Here is an 18736-nt window from a genome sequence, read left to right on the forward strand (position 1 = left end):
GAGTCAAGAAGGACTCATATGAGGTTATTATATAGATATATATTTAATATAATATATGTGATTGTGGTTATAGATACATATTTGGTGCTTTATCAAGAAGTATGAGTTACATAGTATACAACGTATTGGTTACAAAGTTAGAAGATAAACACATTGTTTCTAAATGAAAAACTTATAGGATAAATGCTGACAAATGGCTTTCCAAACCTTTCATTTCTACACTTTTCTCCGGGCTGGTCTCCTGAAGATGAGTTGCGAGTTGCAGTATTCTTAAAAAATTTAGTCCCCCCCAAATTCTAATAACATATGACATGAAAAGAACTTTTGGCAAAAATTATCCAGATTACTTCTCTCCATAGGAAAAGTTTTCAGCATTTCCCATTGTTTTGTCTATGCCTTAGTTTATACATTTTCCTAGATAGTGAGTTAAATGCTTTTAATTGTGTTCATTATTAGATAACAGTGGTTAGACTCAACTATTTAAAATGTATCCTCATACAGGGGGAGAAAAGAAATGGAGATATAGGTGTGAGACAGAAAGGAAAATTGTCTCAGGTGAAAAAACAAGAGGCTTATCAAACTGGATATAAATGTTGGTTTTGTAGCTTCTCTACTAGAAATGATTATTATTAAACTGTGAGGTGAGGATAATATTCCAAAGTTCGGGTTGTCTGTCTTTTTCCCTTTACTCTCTGCTATGAGTTTCCATTCAAAGCTACAAATGTCTCTGTTGGAAGTCTTGATCTTTTCAGTTTCAGTATGCTGGGGAGAGCCTTTCTTTGGATATCTATTGCTCTGGTCGGCCATATAACCTATTTGAATGAAAAAATATGTTTAGCACAATGAGTAGTTGCTAAATTGCTAAAGAGCCTTATCCAAGGCAAGAATTGAACACAGTCTATTGAATGGAGAGCCTGGAAAACCCATACACTGAGATGTATCAAGACATCGTGTCCAGAAACTACAGAGAGTTGCCTGGCCCTTGAGTTTGGACATTTGGATGTTAGAAACTGGGTTCTCCATGCTCTGCTCTCTGGCACATGCAAGCCCACTGGGGAAAGAAAATCTTCCATGTTTCTTCTTTAATCTAATCAAGAATCCCTAGGATACTAAGATGGATTTTCACATCAATCTGCATTGTTAGTCAAGAAAAGCCTTCCTGCAAGTCTTGGTGGTGACAGCAGAAATGATTTGATTTTCAATCAAGTGGAGCTGCTCTTAAATGTCTCCTAGTGAATGGTCTCACTTTGTAGGTCTGGGCACTTACTTCTTTACCACTTCCCATCTCTCCTTTCCCCCCTTTCTTTTCTCATGACCCCATTTCTCACAAACTTGCTAAATTACCAGGAAACAAGGAAAATACCCTGCTAGAGGGAATGATTTCAGGGATAAAAATGATTCCTCTGAAATATGATAGCCTTTGAAATGATTCTCAAATTATCAAATTTGTGATGGGACGGATAGCTTGACAAAGCCCTGGCAGAGAATGTTCATTAGTTTACCAATTGAGTTACTAATGGTCAAGTTTTTATTGAAACTTCTGGATATCTATTATTCTTTGGGAAATAATAACAAGTCCACCCTGTTGAAAGGGAGTGTATACAGAGAGCACATCAACCAAGCATAATCCATGGCTTTGTAGAGGACAAAAGTAAAAACAATTTCTTTAACAACTTCTTCTCTTTATGCACTAAAAACTGAAATCTGCTTAAAGCATAATTTATACCATAGAGAATTAGAGTACATAGGTGGTATGGGGAGTGGGGCACAGAATGTTTTCATAAATTTGATTCTATCGATTGGAAAGCAAAGTTACTGAAACACCTCAGTTCTGCATTTCAGAAGGTGTCTATCTGAGAGAAAGAAAATGTGTATGTGTGTGCATGTGTGTGTGCGTGTGTGTGTAGGGAGTTGTTCACAGGAACAAGCATTGCTTTAGCAGGTGAGCATGGAACACAGCCTCCTAATTTACTCTGAGAGTCTGTCTTTTTCTTCTGGTCAAGTTTAGATCCTAATCAGACACCAACCACAACCACAAACTATATCAAACCCAGGCAGAAAAACAGGTTATGGTGGTTACCTGACCTACCTACCAATCTTAGGTTTCTCTCAAGGATGAGAAGCATATACTCCTATTCCCATTGACTACCTCTCTACATTCCAGATTCACTTATGACTGTTACATTTTCACAAGGGAGGAAAATGTCAGCACCACAGGGCTCGCTCCTGCATTGAGTTTCATACTTTCCCAGGCAATTTACTCAAGGGAGAGCGGGGAGGAAGGGGAGGAGGCAAAGGGAGTGATAAACAGATGTTACACATTTTTCTTTCCTGGAAAGATCATCCCAGTTTTCCTAATTTCCCAAAATTTAAAAGAATGTTTATTTTGTTTATGTTACTATGGCAACTTCTAGCAGCTCAGGGTTTTTTTCTAAGTTTAAAAACATCAAAGATTTCAAAGAATTTTCTAGGGCAATTTTTATACATTTGCTTTTTCATTTTGGGCTGTGATATTTGTACTCCTTTTAATTTTATTATTTAGAAGAGTGTGTGTGTGTGTGTGTGTGTGTGTGTGTGTACTGCTTTAAATTTAAAATCATATTTACATATATATTACATGTCACCGGTTGACTGCAAGGCATTCATGCTTCTTGTAGCCTTTACAGCATTGCCCTCCTGGTGCTTTTCCTGCCCCTCTGCCCCCTGGGTTCAGCTTATGAAAAGGTGAAGGTCCTTCTTATCCTCCACTGACAAGTCTACCCACTTACATAGGATGTACAGTCAATTTGTGAATACAGTCAGTCCGAGTCTTTGTCATATCAACCATCTTGGTGAACTCTGTAATCTCTAGTTAATTCTCTGGGTATTTTCAAACATTTTGCTGTTTCAAATAATATGAATAAAATATTTGAAATATTAATGACATGAAAATTTTTCTTAAAAATGTTTTGGCATTCAAGAAAAACATAACTCACCTAGATTCTTCAGTTCTTAAATTTTCTAGCTGCATTAGCAAGTAAAGGATTGGTGATTTTATACTGATCTGGGGCAGCATAGACAGATGCTAAGGATGGCTGTGCTGGGAATTCTTGTTGTGAGTTGCTTGTCACTCCTACACGAATAGACATGGTGGGAACTTCTTTTTCATGCTCACAATGTTGGTCTGGCCTAGCTGTCGACTGCTTGATGACGGAGATTCTTTGAAGTGAGCAATACTGACAAATATGAATGAACTCATACCAGACTAGCAAGAGTTGGCAGTAGACCCAGTCACTCCGACCCATTTTCAGAGTTTGAAATGGCAAGTATTCAGGAAGGGCACATTAGCCTTTGAAATACAAAAAAAAAAAAAAAAAAAAAAAAGAAAACCCAGCAAATACAGTCAGTGTTTACTCAAAGAATACAGTCATATAGTTGCTTCACTTTCAGTACTCTTAGGAATTAAGTGAATAAATGGGCTACAAACATGTGAAACTAGGAGTGTGTGAAAGAAAAAAAGAAACAAAAAGAGTAAATACAAGACTAAACAATGTAGTCTTCTACTTAAACATTTCAGATTTTTATTAGTCCTTTAAAAGTTACTTGTTTAGTTAACTCAGTGTCCTCACCTTGGTTATATTCATACATAGTTTGACTCTATTACTAGATTATGTAAATCATTGTTTAATCAAATCTACTAAAGATAAGAAAAAAATTCTAGCAAGACTTATAATAATGAAATACAGAATTAAAAGTTTAAACCTACTAAAAGTACCATGGCTTATCAATTGGTTGTGTGTAAGGCATGTGAGGGGTATAAATGTGCATTTTGACTATAAATACAATTCACTAATGCAGGGAGCAAAATAGGGAGGGAAGTGAGGGGTTGCTAAAAGATCAGATTATTTTGCAAAATGCAGGGTACTTTAAAATTTTATCTCACTTAGAACGTCTCTGCATTTAGTCAAATTAAGTTTTCCAAAGATAATTAGGTGTTTTAAAGATAATCGTCTTTTACTAAACAAACTGATGGCATCATAGGACAACTAACTATTTTAGGCTTGACAAGATTTTCCCATCTTAGTGTACAGCCCTCTTGATATTGAGGTGGGAGACCACTGCAATGAGTAGCAACTGTTTTATATGATTGGAGTCAGAAATTTTGGAATTTTATACTCACACGAATTTTAAACAATTTGAAAATTGAAACTTTGTGCCTACATACTAGAGGCATAGATACATGTATAAAGTAGTCCCTTGTCAATCTCAGGTCATTGATTTAATACAGAATTTCGTAACGTTATGCATGGGAAGGTATGAGGGAAGTATAGGGAAAGAAGTTATATGGATGGCGTTCAGATCGATTTTATATAAACACAGCATATTTATGTATCTATATCTCTTGTTTATAATCTCTATCTAACACAAAGATGCTCTCAGAAGATCAATATTTTTTAACAACGTATTTGCTTAAAAAATCCAATAGTGGCTCTGCCTCATAAAATTCTTAGCAACTTTTACTAACCAAGTTCAGAAATAATGAGAGGGGTGACCCCCTCATGGATCAGAATTTTTTTAAAAATGAGATCCATTAGTTTCAGTTGAAACTGGTCTTTCCACATCCACATTCTTCTTCATACCAATTTAGGGGGAGATCCATTACCTAAACCAAATGGACCTACATTCAATGATATCATATTCTTATCTTATATTTCCTTTGATAGATTTTTTTTCTGTCATTCTGATTGAGTTTCACAACAACATACAAGAGTAGAGCTTAATTAAGATTGGGGGCAGGAAGAGGAAATTGGAAAAGGAAGGCATTTGGGCAATAGATAAACATCCAAAACAATGTGGGCAAAGGAGGAAGCAACACTCTCTGGCGTTTTCCGTTTGAGAGTCTTTGAGCAAAAGCTGCTATAGGAAAATATGTGGGTTGCTGGAAAGTGCAGGGTTATTGTGGAGGAAATAACTGTCAGGATGATTCTCACAGACCAACTACATTGCTACTTGATGAACTCCTGATAAAACCCAGAGCGCACAAAGCGAGGCAGTGAATCCTTTTCCATCAGGGCATGGATTCTTTTCTGGGCCACATCAAAGCTGCTTGGGGAAGGTTCCTCCAGGTTCTTCACTGTGATGTCCTTCGTGAAATGATCAATATTCACCTATGAGACAGGAAACAGGGTCACTGAGGCAGACAGGTTGTGGGATTTGAGGAGGGGTTGGGAGAGAAGTGGAATTTCTCACCAGTATAACACACGAGGGGAAGAGAGTCATAGCAAGTGAGAAATATCATTTCTATTTTATATGCAGTGGGGTAAGGCAACTTCAACAAATGCTTCAACAAATGCATGACTCAGATTAAGATCAACCAGTGTTAGACACCCACTGTTAGAAACAAGCAGCCAACACATGCAGACCTCATATAATCCTCACAATAACCCTAAGAATGAGTCTTTCCTTTTGTAGGGGAAAGATAGATAGATAGATAGATAGATAGATAGATAGATAGATAGATAGATATAGGTAGAGACTTCTTCAAGATCACAGAACTAATAAATGTATTTGAATGCAGAGACTCTGAATTTGAATCCAAGTATCCTGATGCCTAATCCCACAATCCTCCTACCACAGCATTTGGTTTCACACCTAGTGGGGAGAATGAAGAGAGAGAAAGAACTTCTGACCAGGAATCCAAGACCTTTTGTGTGGTTCTCGAAGAACAAAGAAATTTGGTCTTTTCCTGAAACTGAGTGGGAAACAATGGTTCTAACGCAACAATAATAACAATAGCAGCTAATACTTAATGAGTGAGGAGAGCTTAACTTTTACAGGCACTGTGCTATGAATTCGTTGAATCTTACAACTCTAGAAGGCAATACTGACACCTACATTTGACACCCGAGGGACAGAAATGTTAAGTGACTTGCCCAAGATCATAAGTGGTAGGGAGAAAACTCAAAAGCCCAGCAATGTTGCTTTTACCCAGTAGACTGCAGTGTTGGAAGGCATTATGACGTATTTGTCCTGAATGCAGGGCTACTACATCGAGCCATTCCCAGGGACACCATTCACGTTAGGGTCTGCGTAAATGGCCCCTGGAGTTGTACAGTGTACAACGTGCCTGGGCTTGTCTGAGTATGATTTGAGAGAAATCACGTTGTATATTTCAATGACTCTTAAGGAGTCTGCATGTAAAAGAGAAACAAATCAACCAATAATTTTGAATTGGAACATGAGAAAATGTTTTAGGTCTCTCCTGGGCTGCTAGAAGTTCTTGATACTGAGAAAAGCTATTTGGGCTCAGAGAATTATGAAGCAGCTTTAGGTCAGAGTCAGGGACAAAGACATGATTGGGGAGTACCAGGTCAGAACACACAGGAGTGACTGTGACTGGAGGTCCAGGATGAAGTGAGTTGAGGCTATGACATGTTTTCCACAGACGAAAGGGGCCTGTGTGCTTTATGCAGGAATGGCAGAAGACTATACAGGAGGCACTGGAAACAGCCTCGGAGGTGAGGTAGTCTGACTCCTGTCTTCACGGGTGAAGACTCCGAGACCCAGAGAGGTCGTTACAGGCCCACAAACAGCTAGTGAGGGACAGAAGTGAGGCTATCATGTATATTTCTCTATTCTCAGTCTGTTATTCTTCTCGCCACGCGAAAGCAATGTTTCTTCCTTCTTTTAAATATATGCTGAGCTAGGTGGGCAGCCTTACTCAAATAGTTGCATTTCTAAAAATTATAGAATTATCCCTTAATCCTATTTTTTAAAGAAGTGATGTATTTAAAACTTTCTAACACATTGTATACACCAGCAAAAACAGCTATTTATCTTATAAGTTTTATGTGCATGGGCTCCTCTAATGAATCATTTTGATATATACTCATCCGTTTACTAGAGAGCCAAGAAAATATTTTTCATTAATTTAAAATATGGACAGTTGACAATCTGCAGTATACGAGTTTTCTACTTATTGAACTATGCAGGGTCACTTCTCTTTTTTTAATCTTAGTTCCAATTTTTTTACAACTGTATCTCTCCTTCAGTTCCTTATCTTAAAGAACTGAGGTGAACATTCAGAGAAAGAAAATTTAGATTACTATTTGCCTGGGTCAATTTGTTTTATAGGTCAATCTGCTGGTCACCAAAATGAAATAGTAAATTTGGGGGTCAAAATACAAGAGTTGGAGAATTTTAAAAATAACAGCTACAATTTATTAAACATCCTCTAGGTACACATACATATATGTGAGATGATTGCGGTTAAGGTAACTGAGAATTAGAGAGCTTTAGTGAGAAACTTGCCCAAAGGTACACATTGAGAAAGGTCTGGGTTGGGACATCTGCACCCATTCATCTCACAAATATTCACTGAATGTTTATTATGTGTCAGGAGTGAGATTCACATTCTCTCTGATGCCCAGCTCAGAGACTGGAGGCCAAGGCTATTTTATTTTGAGCTCACAGGCCCTCATAATGAGGGTCACCATTTGTGTGTTCTAGTAACTCAGCCAGGGTTTTGTTTATTTTGAAACTTCATTTTTTTTTTTTTTTTTTGCAGTACGCAGGCCTCTCACTGTTGTGACCTCTCCCGTTGCGGAGTGCAGGCTCCGGACGCGCAGGCTCAGCGGCCATGGCTCACGGGCCCAGCCCCTCCGCGACATGTGGGATCTTCCTGGACCGGGGCACGAACCCGTGACCCCTGCCTCAGCAGGCGGACTCTCAACCACTGCGCCACCAGGGAAGCCCTTGAAACTTCATTTTTAATGTCTCATATTTTCATGATAAACACCAATGTTCTAGTAAGGAACCTCGAGAACAAAGTTTTCCTGGAGCTCAAAGCAATAGTCCAGATGGGTCTCCACGATGTGCAGACATTGCAACAAATCCTAGACTTCTGTAAATAGGAATGATGTTGGTAGGAAGATAGGCTGGAAATGGAAGATCAGTTGAAGTCAGGAAATGGGTGTCAAATTTAATACCAATCTCCTTGGTAACATCACAAATAGAGATTCCACGTGGGTAGAAGAATAATGTCCCAGCACAAAAGGCATCAGAAGTAGGGGAAGTTAACATATATGCATAGGGTGGGAGCCTGAGGAGTAGAGCAGGAGATCTGGATAAGATTCCACAGCAAGGCTAAGTCCAGTTCCATCTTAGGACTCTCAGTTTCTCCACCTTGACCCATGGTGCTCTATACTCTCATGCTCCTGACCTCCACGTCCTGTGTCATGGAGGGAGCTCATCTCTTGGTATTAGGTATATAATTTGTCCATCCATTCAAACATATTTATCTTTCAAAAAGGATCAGTGATGAATAATGCATTACCAAAGGAATAAATACCAAATGGTGGGACCTCAAGAGTCTAGAGCACCTGAGAGAGAAAAAGGGTATTGGGGTTTTCCCCTCTCAAATAATCTGAAGTTAATTACTGCCTACCTAGAGGGTTTGCTCAGATCACCCCTGTGATTGACCCAAAATCTTGATGAAATGCTTGATGCCCAGATTGGATTATGGGGTGCAATGTGAAATTAGTGACCTGACCAAAACACGATGAACAGGTCTTGCTGAGGCCATCCTGAATTCCACAGAAAGCCTTTTCAATTCAGTTTCATAAACAGCAAAGGGCAGATAAACTACCCCAAATCCTCTTTGAAATCAACACACATCTTGTCTTTAGCAGTCAGTTAATGGTACATTGTCTTCTGACATCTCTCACTATTATCTTGTAATCATTTGATTTTTGTAAGTAGAAACCCTGTTTCCCCTGACTAGAGTGTAAATGGAAAAGGCCTGGGGGAAACAACGGGATGGGAGAGAATAGAAGAGAAAAGAGAGAGTTTTCATAAAAAAAGAAAGGGAAGGGAGGAGAAGGGGAAGAGGAAGAGAGAAGAAATTAAGTGGTAGAAACATTCAGTAAGCATTCATCAGTTCAAATGCTGAGATATACATTTTCACGTCCGCTCTTTAATTTCATCCTCACAACAATCCTGCAGAAATAGTCTTCATTACCCTCATTTTTCCCAAAGAAAGAAACCAAGTTCAGACAGACTCAATAATTTATCTAAGATCATACAACTGGTATCATTCTGACTTGCGATTACATACTACTGAAAAGAGACCCATGATTGCTTAGAAAGTGACCTAAACAGAGTTCAAGTTCATACCTGCTCGACGGCATTGCTCTGCCTTTCCACTCAGTAGGCGCTTACGAAAGGTGGCCCACTCTCAAATAGGAATAGCCTGTGGCTGGAAAGTGTACCGCAGTCGGGAATCCTTCCTGGGAAGTTGTTGAGCTGACCACACTCACCCACCTTCCCATCAGGACCAACCTCTTTAGGAGCCTCCGCTTGGATGAATTCTTCATAAATTTTCTTTGCCTTCTCAGCCATCTTGACAGGGGACTTGATCTTCTTGTAATCCTCACAGGCCATCCAGAACTCAAGGTTTTCCTCACTAAATTCAGACCTCAGGAAACTTTTGAAACTGGCAAGTCCGTCTAGCAAGGAAAAAGGTTATTTGAGGAAATGTATTCACCCTATCTATCTATCTATCTAACACTATATCTCACGTTGTAGCCTAGGTTTATTTACTATATATTCCTGTCATTTATGCCATAACCTTACAAAAGTTAACTCATTTGCTCCTCATTACGAATCTATTTTACAAGTGAAGTCAGAGAGATCAAGTAACTTGCCCTTAGTTAACCAGCTGGTAAGTGGCAGAGCTGGGATTCAGATGCAGACAGTCTATACTTAGGTGATGAAGGTTTACCTGTATACAACATCCAGGGACACTGTGAACACTAATGCCATTCTGGATACTTATCACTTACCAAAAGGAAAAAAATACATTTAAAACTTGATTTGGTAGTGTAAGTAACATTAATGTTGATTCTCGTGTATGGACTACTTGCAGTCTTTCTGTTTTTCTACAGATGATTTTTGAGCAAATATCATGTTCTGGGAATTATGGTAAGTAAGATAGACATGGTTCCGGCCCTAATGATGTTTATAGATCCTGGGGGAGGTAGAAAAGAAAATGAAGAAACACACACAAATAAATGTACACAGCAAAAGAAAACCATACGAAAGATAGTAACAGAAGGGGTCCTAACCTCGTTTTAGGTTTAGGGAAAGCCTCCATGAGAAAGTGACATTTCATTTGAGACCTGAAGGAGGAGTGGGAAGGGGCCCAATGAAGTCACCACTTGCAGAGTAGTTACTATGTCCGTCAATTATACATCAGTCTATAAACATATTAAATTCAGTATAATTATAACTACTGTGATTCTGTTTTCAGTGCACTGTTGTTCCTGTAGAATATATTTCAGCTTATAATTTAAATATATGTACATCTATATATGAATATCTATCTATCTATCTATCTATCTATCTATCTATCTATCTATTAGAGATTCTTGGGCCTGATCCTTTTGTTTTCTTTTTCTTTCCTATCCCTCCAGCTCTAACCTCCAAAGTGGTAGATAAGTAGAAGGCAAGGTCAGGATTTAGGAAGGCACTGGAGAGGAACAAAGGAAAAATCACTCTTTATCTTCAATATTTTCTTCCTTTTAAAGCTGTCTCTCTCTCTCTCTCTTTATATATGTATATATATATATATATATATATATATATACATATATATGCTTTTTTTTAAACCCAAATTCTAACAAATGCATATGTACTGAGAGAGAATCCATGTCCATTTACTATGTAGGGAAAGTAGATTTCTAAAGGAAGGAGAGAAAATTCTAGTTTTCCACAGACTGTATCACAATTACAGACATGCCTCTCAGGGCAGAAGGTTGGACTGACTATAATCAGTACATCAGGGTCCACCTTTCCAACTTGTTCCCCATCAGGAGACACTTCTTCAATTCATTAGTTTTACTTGCAGACATATTCATGTACTGAATTCATTTCCTTTGACCTAATTTCTATCTATTTCCCTTCCCCTTGAGTATTTCTCCCTACTCCTTTTTATGGACTCTAAATTATCATTCATTAGTCATTGCTTAATACATCGATTTCATACAATATGCACAAAATGTGATGATTAAGCCTGAAATATATGGTTGTCTTTTTTCAATTTTCCTTCTGTGCATTTTTATTGTCTTCATACCCCTCACAGTTCCCTGAAACTGTGTTCAGTTCTAAAGAAACAGAATGACTAAGTTATAATTAATTGGATTAGGGTCACCAGTGATTCTGAATCCAAACAAGACACTTTGCATTTTAATCCCCTCTCCCTGTACTTAACCTAAAACCATTTTTTATTGATCAACACCTAAAAATATATTGGGAAGTGATGGTAGGTATGATAAACAATTTTCTCTAGAAACCCAGCTAGAAGAATTACTTTGAAACCACTTGATAATGTTTACCTCGTTAACATCAGATGTATTTTCCCTCTCTCTCTGCCCATATTTCCCACCATATTTCCGGCACTATTTGTTATCATTTAGTGGCACTGGAGTCAATGGTACATGCTGAAAGAAGAAATAACCCCCGAATTCTCTCTCTATCATTCTTAAAGTTTTCATTGTTTCTTAAACAAAAGGTGTCAGGTAATCTTTGTTGAAATGAGAAAATTCCCAGGCACTTTCTAGCTACCGGGAAATGACGATAGGAATGAAGTCTTATGAGCGCCCACACAATCAGGTCTAAGATTGTAGACAAAGCAATAACTTCACAGAATAAGTCTGGGCCAATTTATTCTCATTAGTCCCATGTCCCCACAACATGGTGATTCAGGCACTCTGAATCACCCTCTCCACATCTTTGAAAAAGGTAGAGATAAAATTCTAGTCCTCAGAAACATTGTTATTTATGACCTGAGGATACATTCCAGGATTCCACAGCAATGTTAACATTTACCATACATTTACCAAGTCGTCCGATACAGAAAATGCACTTGGAAAATAACTTTCCAGTGTATTGAGTCCATTTCCTGGGTACTGGTTTCATCATTCTCTTGAATCCCATGATGTTATCTCAAGGCTTTTTGTCAATGTACGCACTCTCGATCAAGACTCGTAAAGTGGATTTATTATTTATTTATTGGTCTGGGAGATGATTAAAGCTATTCTTTCTCTCATCTGGATTTTGAGGATTCTCTAGAGGGTCCCCTCCTAGGACCCTCTAACGCCACTCCCCAGATGATTTCTCCTCCTTAACCTCTGGTTTTCTACTGGTCCATTCCTCAGAGACCCTGAGGAATTCCCATTACCCCTGAGGAAGTCCTCTTGGGTCAGAGTCAAATCTACTCTAGGCCAAAGTCTCTATTCTGCGAGGAACACACATGTCTTCTTTGCCTCACATTATTCCCCTGCCCACTCCACACCCCAGTAGAGTCCTCAGTACACAGCCCTGAAAAATCCCTACATTATTCCTTGCTGAGCCCACACAGAGCCTCAAAATACCATTCCACACACATCTTCGGGCATCCTTTTCCTAAGAAGTAGATGAAGCCCACCTGATCTTCTGGTCTGGTGGCAACACTCTGGGTTGTGACCCACATTATAATCCCAGAGCTGGCCCTAATGAGTGATGTCACTTTTGACGTGCCTGTAAAATAAAATAACAACCCTGCCAAAGAACAAAATGAAACCACCTATAAAACCACTTTAAAAATAAAAAGAGTATAAGACAAATCCAAGTCCAACTGTTATAAAGGAAAAAATTGCTGAAAAGTAGATTAGCACAAATCTCTTCTCCTAGAGGAAAAATAGTGAAACGTTACTGATAGTTGATAAATACCATTTCATAGTTTACTTTCAAAGCATGGACTCTAGACCTAAGAGTGCCTGGAGGTTGATGCTCGCAAACCACACTACTACAGTAACTTGGGCAAGTAATCTAACCTCTCCAAGCCTCAGTTGCCACATCTGGTAAGTGGGGTACTAATGGAAACTACCTGACAGGGTGGTTATAAGGGTTAAATAATTCATGGAAAGCTCTTACATGATGTTGAACATAATGATAGCTCAATAAATGCTGACTTTCATCATTATTATTCATGCCCAATTTAAAAGTAATCTTTATCACCATTCAAAACCCAACTCAAATGTTGCCTCATATACAAGGTAGTCTTTACCCAGTACCTCCAACTTGCTGTTGAGGATTTTTAGCATCATAAGAGGAGAGATCACTTTCTCGGTTTTGGTTGGGAATATTTGCTTCTATGGCTATCTTTCCCAGGAGGCTGTTGACGATTTGAGTTCAAGGTTTGAGTTTCATTTATCTTTGCCCTTCTTTTGAAAGCATCCCACCTCCTAGTCTAAATCTGTGGGCCTAACATTTAATAGAGGTTCACGCTGAATAAAATAAGACCCATTGAGACAAAAGTTTCCTCTCAAGCGTCAAAACTGAAAAATACAAACATTAAGGAAAAATAAAATGACTGATTTTGCTATTGCTGTAGCAAATAGCAAGTTACCTAAGCTCTCTATGTCTCAGTTCCCTTTTTTGAAAAAAATACGGATTGTTTTTGTACGTAAGTCCTAAAATTATTGAAATCGTTAGATAAACTAATAAATGCAAAGTGCATAGGGCAGTGCCTGGCACATGGTGAATAATAAATGCAAGCTATTGCTTTTATTGTTATAATTGTTGCTTTAAAGGGAATTGTGGTTACCAGTGAGTAAGATGATGATAAATATGAGCCAGAAAAGAGAAGGGAGAAAATTGGAAACAAAAGAAGAGAAGCAGAAGGAGAATGCAAAGACGGAAACAAAAAGAGGAGCCAGGAGCCAGGCTATTCCATTCCCCATGCAAGAGTCCAAATCTCAAGCGTGTCTCAAGGAAATGTTCTGACATTTTGGAACTCCTGGGGCAAAAAGATTCACATAAAAACTTTGCTACTACTGGACTGTATTTCATTCTTCGTCTGCTCCTAAAGACAGTCGTGTGGAAGAGTTTAATGTCACTGTCTTATTTAAACTCCCACGTGCAATCTGTTTTTGTGTTTAAAAAGCAATACACCAGTTATGTGCCCCATGGACCTTCAAAAAGCAAACAGATGGTGCCATATATAAAACTGAAGACAAGAACGTAAGAACAACTGCTGTTCTTTCAGAACAGAGTCGAATACACTGGGCTATTAAAAACTATTTTTCATAGGTTCATTAGGTAATGCCTATTAGGTTTTAATAGGTTTAATAGGTGATTATCTTGTAATAGCCTATAACAGAATATAATCTGTACAAAATGAATCATTCTGTACACAATGCAGTATTGTAAAGCAACTATATTTCAATAAAAAAAAGATTTTTAAAAACTGAGGAAAGGAAGAGAGGAATCTTGTGGAAGGGAAGAGATTGAGTAGCAGCTTAACTGTCCTTTTTTTAAGAGGTTTGGTACCAATTGATTTCATTTCCACTCAAGAAAATTTAAGAAAAATGTGGATTTAAGAAATGCTTGGGGAACTGAATCAATACCTTACATTAGCACAAGAGAATGCCAAATGTTCCTCATAAATCAGCAAATATGCCATTCCTTGAGGTTAAATGATTTAATTTATCAAATCAAACATGGAAGAGGGGATTGTGAAGTTTTAAATACGCATTTTTCTAATGTATCTTTCTTCATTACCTATTCTGCATCAATCACAGCTAATGTCAGAACTATCATAGTTCTGGTTATAGACCGTTAGTTTTTGCAGATTCAAATAAGAGTATCTCATAAGAACTGAGCTGCCAAAGTTTGGCTTAAAAGTTATTCACGGTGCACGAAAGCTGGTGTTTGGGGAAATAGGTCAAAAATTGTTTCTTTAGGGATTCCCTGGTGGCGCAGTGGTTGGGAGTCGGCCTGCCGATGCAGGGGACACGGGTTCGTGCCCCGGTCCGGGAGGATCCCACATGCCGCGGAGCGGCTGGGCCCGTGAGCCATGGCCGCTGGGCCTGCGCATCTGGAGCCTGTGCTCTGCAACGGGAGAGGCCACAACAGTGACAGGCCCGCGTACCGCAAAAAAAAAAAAAAAAAAAATTGTTTCTTTAGGTTGACGGTGTTGGGGTAGAATTACTTGGGCATGCCTGTCATTCCACTAGTCCTCTTCTAGAAATAGCTGGACAGAGGGCAGCAGAGACAAAGTGGCAAGAGACAGACACAGCAAAAGGGAGAGTCATAGAAGCAGAGATAGAGGGCAAAATGGAAAGAGAGGAAGAGACAGAGACACAGAACAGAGAAACAGAGGCAGAGGGAGGGAGAAGCTGTCTTATTCGCTCATGGAATCACCTCCCATAGAGCATGGCACTCTTTTGTTTCTGTGAGATCTCTGTATCCATACCAGAAACCCTCTTTTTCATTCATGCTAGCTTGAATGGATAGATATATTCTCAAGGAAAGAATTTTGACTAGAACAGTTATCAAATGCTTTTCCTTTTGTTGCTTGGGGAAATCACCCAAGTCTTAAAAGTGTTAATTACTTAAGAGGATAATGATGTGGAACTTAAGAACACACATATATATACACAGACATATACTATATATATAACATATATAGTATATATAATTTTAAAATATATCTAATTAAATAAAACATTGTGAATTTTATATATATTTACACACCCATGCATATACATATTTCCCCTCTAAGAAGCAGAAAATATTATTGTGAGACTCTCCGGCCTCAAGCTCACATCATGAAAATCATCTATTTGCAAGCTGAAGAACTTCAGTCCCTCAACAAATGCTAAGGTGTTAACACCAACTGCCTCTGGCTAACTTATAGTTAAGTTCTCCTGAATGCCTGAAATATGTGAACATGTGGCCCTAAGGATTAGTATGACTGAAAAGGATTTTATATGGCCGCATAAATATATATCCTTCTCTTTAATGGTTTTAAAAGCATGGAAATGGTTCTGCTAATTCTCAGGTTTGTTGACAGTAGCAAAAAATACCTGTACCCAGGGTACTTAGAATTCATAATATATAATATGTCATCTGTCAGGTTGCTACTGGCCCTAAAACCACTGTGTAACACAATAAGTAAGTCAACTGATAAACATAAATATTTTTCTCCTAGTTGTCTTCATGGAACTTCTGTGTCCTAGAAGAATAATGAAGTCATTCATTAACCCAGTTATTCAATAAGCATTCGTGGAACACTTTATATGTATCAGGACTGGGTACTCTGTTTAACACAAGAAATAAAAAAGAAAATTAAAAATGCATAATATTGAGAAAGTTCCAAATCAGAGGCTTTGGTGTTCTGCCTCCAAATATAAGATATTGATTCTGTCACAGGTAAGCAGATTACCTCACCAAAAACAAGAAATAAAAAACGTTTGTATACAATTCAACATACATTCTTTGCTATGTGGCCTGTGTCTATTAATCTTGATGGTCCTGTGGGAAATATTTTTTAAATTCTTATTTTTGCAAAGCATTTAATAAAGTTTCATATTCTATCTTGTGATGAAAATGGAAAAATATGGGTTAGAGATCTTACATTGAATCCTATTTTTAGAGTGAACGATTCAACAAATACTTGTTTTCCTATTACTGTGCACTTCCTGTTGTGAAATTATCCAGAAGAAAAAGACTAAATGCTGGCTGTCAATGAGCTTATAATCTGTCATAGGAGGGAGACGGCTATGATCAGAGTACAATGGAGCAAGTAACAGCGGCATAAAAATGTGCAGACGAATTGCACTGGAACCTCAGAGGGAAGATAAATCATTCCGGACGGTCAAGGAAGACTAGGCATTTAGTATTTAGATTCACTTTTATAGGAGAGGAGAATTTCAACAGACAGAGATATGAATACAAAGTATTCCAGCCAAAGGGAATGCATGTAGAAATCCTATATGGAGGGGAGAACAGTTCAATTTGACTGCAGACCAGCCAGCCATATCATCACTATTATGGAGAATCCTAAACGTTGGAAATTTGAACTTGATACTTTAGGGCTGGGAATCAGTAAGGATTTTGTATTGGGGAAAGGCAAACGGTGCTCAGGTATATTGGTATTAGCTTGGAGAGGAGTTCTTGCTGGCACTTTTTTCATGTCTTGAATGGAGATATAAAAGGCCTGCTGCCAGAAGAGGAAACTGTGGTTAGGGGAGGTTAACAACCCATGGCAGGTTACAAAAGCAATTAATAGCACTTTGAACTGGGACATACACCCAATCCATTCCTCATAGTACAGTGATATGTACCCTGCTACACCGAATCCACAGCAAGCTATTATGAAGCCAAGCTGGAAGAGGCAGTATTTCTATTTTACTGATGAAAATTTTAAGAACTACACAGATCAAGCCACTAGCTCCGCTCACACAAGTAAGCAGGACAGATGGGAATACAACCTGCACTCAGGAGTCCTCAGGACACCTTATTTGCACATTCTCCTACCATGAGCTAGATAACCACACTCCCCTGGCATTCTTCCAAAATTGAAGAAACGTCAAAACTGGGGAAGAAGGACATGGGCAGCCTAAAGCGCTTTTTTTTCCCTCTGTCCTTCCCCTGACCTTTATAAAGATAATTCAGACTTACGGTTGTTCTGCAAGAGCTTGTCCAGGGAATCATGCCACAGCAGGGCCTTGTCCAATGAGGGTCTAAATCAAGTATTAAGAAACAAAAAGGAGACAGCCATAAGAAGGGAGTTAATCACATACAGCAACAATGACTTGGATTTGCTTTTCTTTGAAATGTTACAATTGATGACCCATTCTCAGGACAAGGGAGTTAGAGCTGTTTTATTCTGAACAAGTGGCTATGATGAGCTGGGTTTGCTTGCCTACATCTATCTTGCATATTTTCATCTCTTGTTGAACAATTGGGTTAAGCCTCTCCCTTTTCAGAAGCAGAGTCTATTTGTCATGAAGCCACGTCTTGATATTCTTGTGTATCCCATAACAGTGCCTCCAATTGTGTTCTTTTTTTCCAAAAGTAACTGAATAAAATCCAGTTGTCCCATTATAGGGCTTTTTTTTTTTTTAAGATTTACTCTTTCTGAGAAGAGAAGTGGTTAGACACCGTGCAAAGGAATGTTGTACACAAATGCTCAGGACGCTGAAGGTACTAGTCGACACATAATTCCTCCGTAGGCTGTTTTCATTTTAACGTTTATATATGCAGAAACCCTGCAGCTCTTTCGTTTTAACTACCGATTTTTCTTTCACAGCAGAATTGTGTCAAGGCGGGCTGGTACTGTCTGGGGAAAACGGCTGACTGTGCTCTCCCAGGGCTCCCCGCTCAGCCCCAGCTCTCACTCTTGTGTTACAATGTGAGTTCTTCGTTGTCAAATCAAAACAGACTAACAAGGCATTTATTAGAACATTAAGGCCAATGAAGGTGTTTTTCCTAAATTGGAATTTCCTTAGCTCTTAACTTGTTGATCAGCTCTTCAGACAACCCAGGAAAATTCCTGCTTCTGGCTTTAAAAAAAATAATATCTTAGGGCTTTAATCCTTTAGGTTATCAGTGAGATTGATAAGACTGTTGCTGATTCTCCTTTTCGCTTTCCTCTTGAGGCTCAGAGTCAGCCTCACTTTACCTATGTAAGGAGTGCAGGATGGCAGTAGATTTTTTGGCTAAAATGCTGTGACTAATTCCTTCCATTCTCTATTCCTCATTGTGGAGCATGTGCAGATTTTGAGTCTTAATCATACGACTTTCCATAAAGTTTTACGCTTTTACTATTTGAAGGTTAAAACATGCCAATACTGAGAGTAACAAACCTGGTGGAATAATCTTAAATGGCTTCATTTTCCTGGCTAGAAACATATGTATCATAGATCAAAAA

The 18736-nt window shown here is 38.5% G+C and overlaps 1 protein-coding gene across 1 annotated transcript in view; it reads right to left on the reverse strand.

Annotated features, from left to right (window-relative positions):
* Positions 1-4729: 4729 nt before the first annotated feature.
* The window catches only part of RGS5 (regulator of G protein signaling 5), a 48172-nt gene continuing 34165 nt past the window's right edge, over positions 4730-18736 (reverse strand). Inside the window, exons 3-5 of the mRNA XM_065883469.1 lie at positions 17485-17546; positions 9319-9485; positions 4730-5147 (exon numbers count right to left, since the gene is read on the reverse strand). Coding sequence (XP_065739541.1) covers positions 4986-5147; positions 9319-9485; positions 17485-17546 — 391 coding nt within the window. The 3' untranslated portion in view covers positions 4730-4985. The remainder of the gene's footprint in view (positions 5148-9318; positions 9486-17484; positions 17547-18736) is intronic.

The sequence above is a fragment of the Phocoena phocoena genome, chromosome 1 (assembly GCF_963924675.1).
Source record: "Phocoena phocoena chromosome 1, mPhoPho1.1, whole genome shotgun sequence".
Taxonomy (NCBI): Eukaryota; Metazoa; Chordata; class Mammalia; order Artiodactyla; family Phocoenidae; genus Phocoena; species Phocoena phocoena.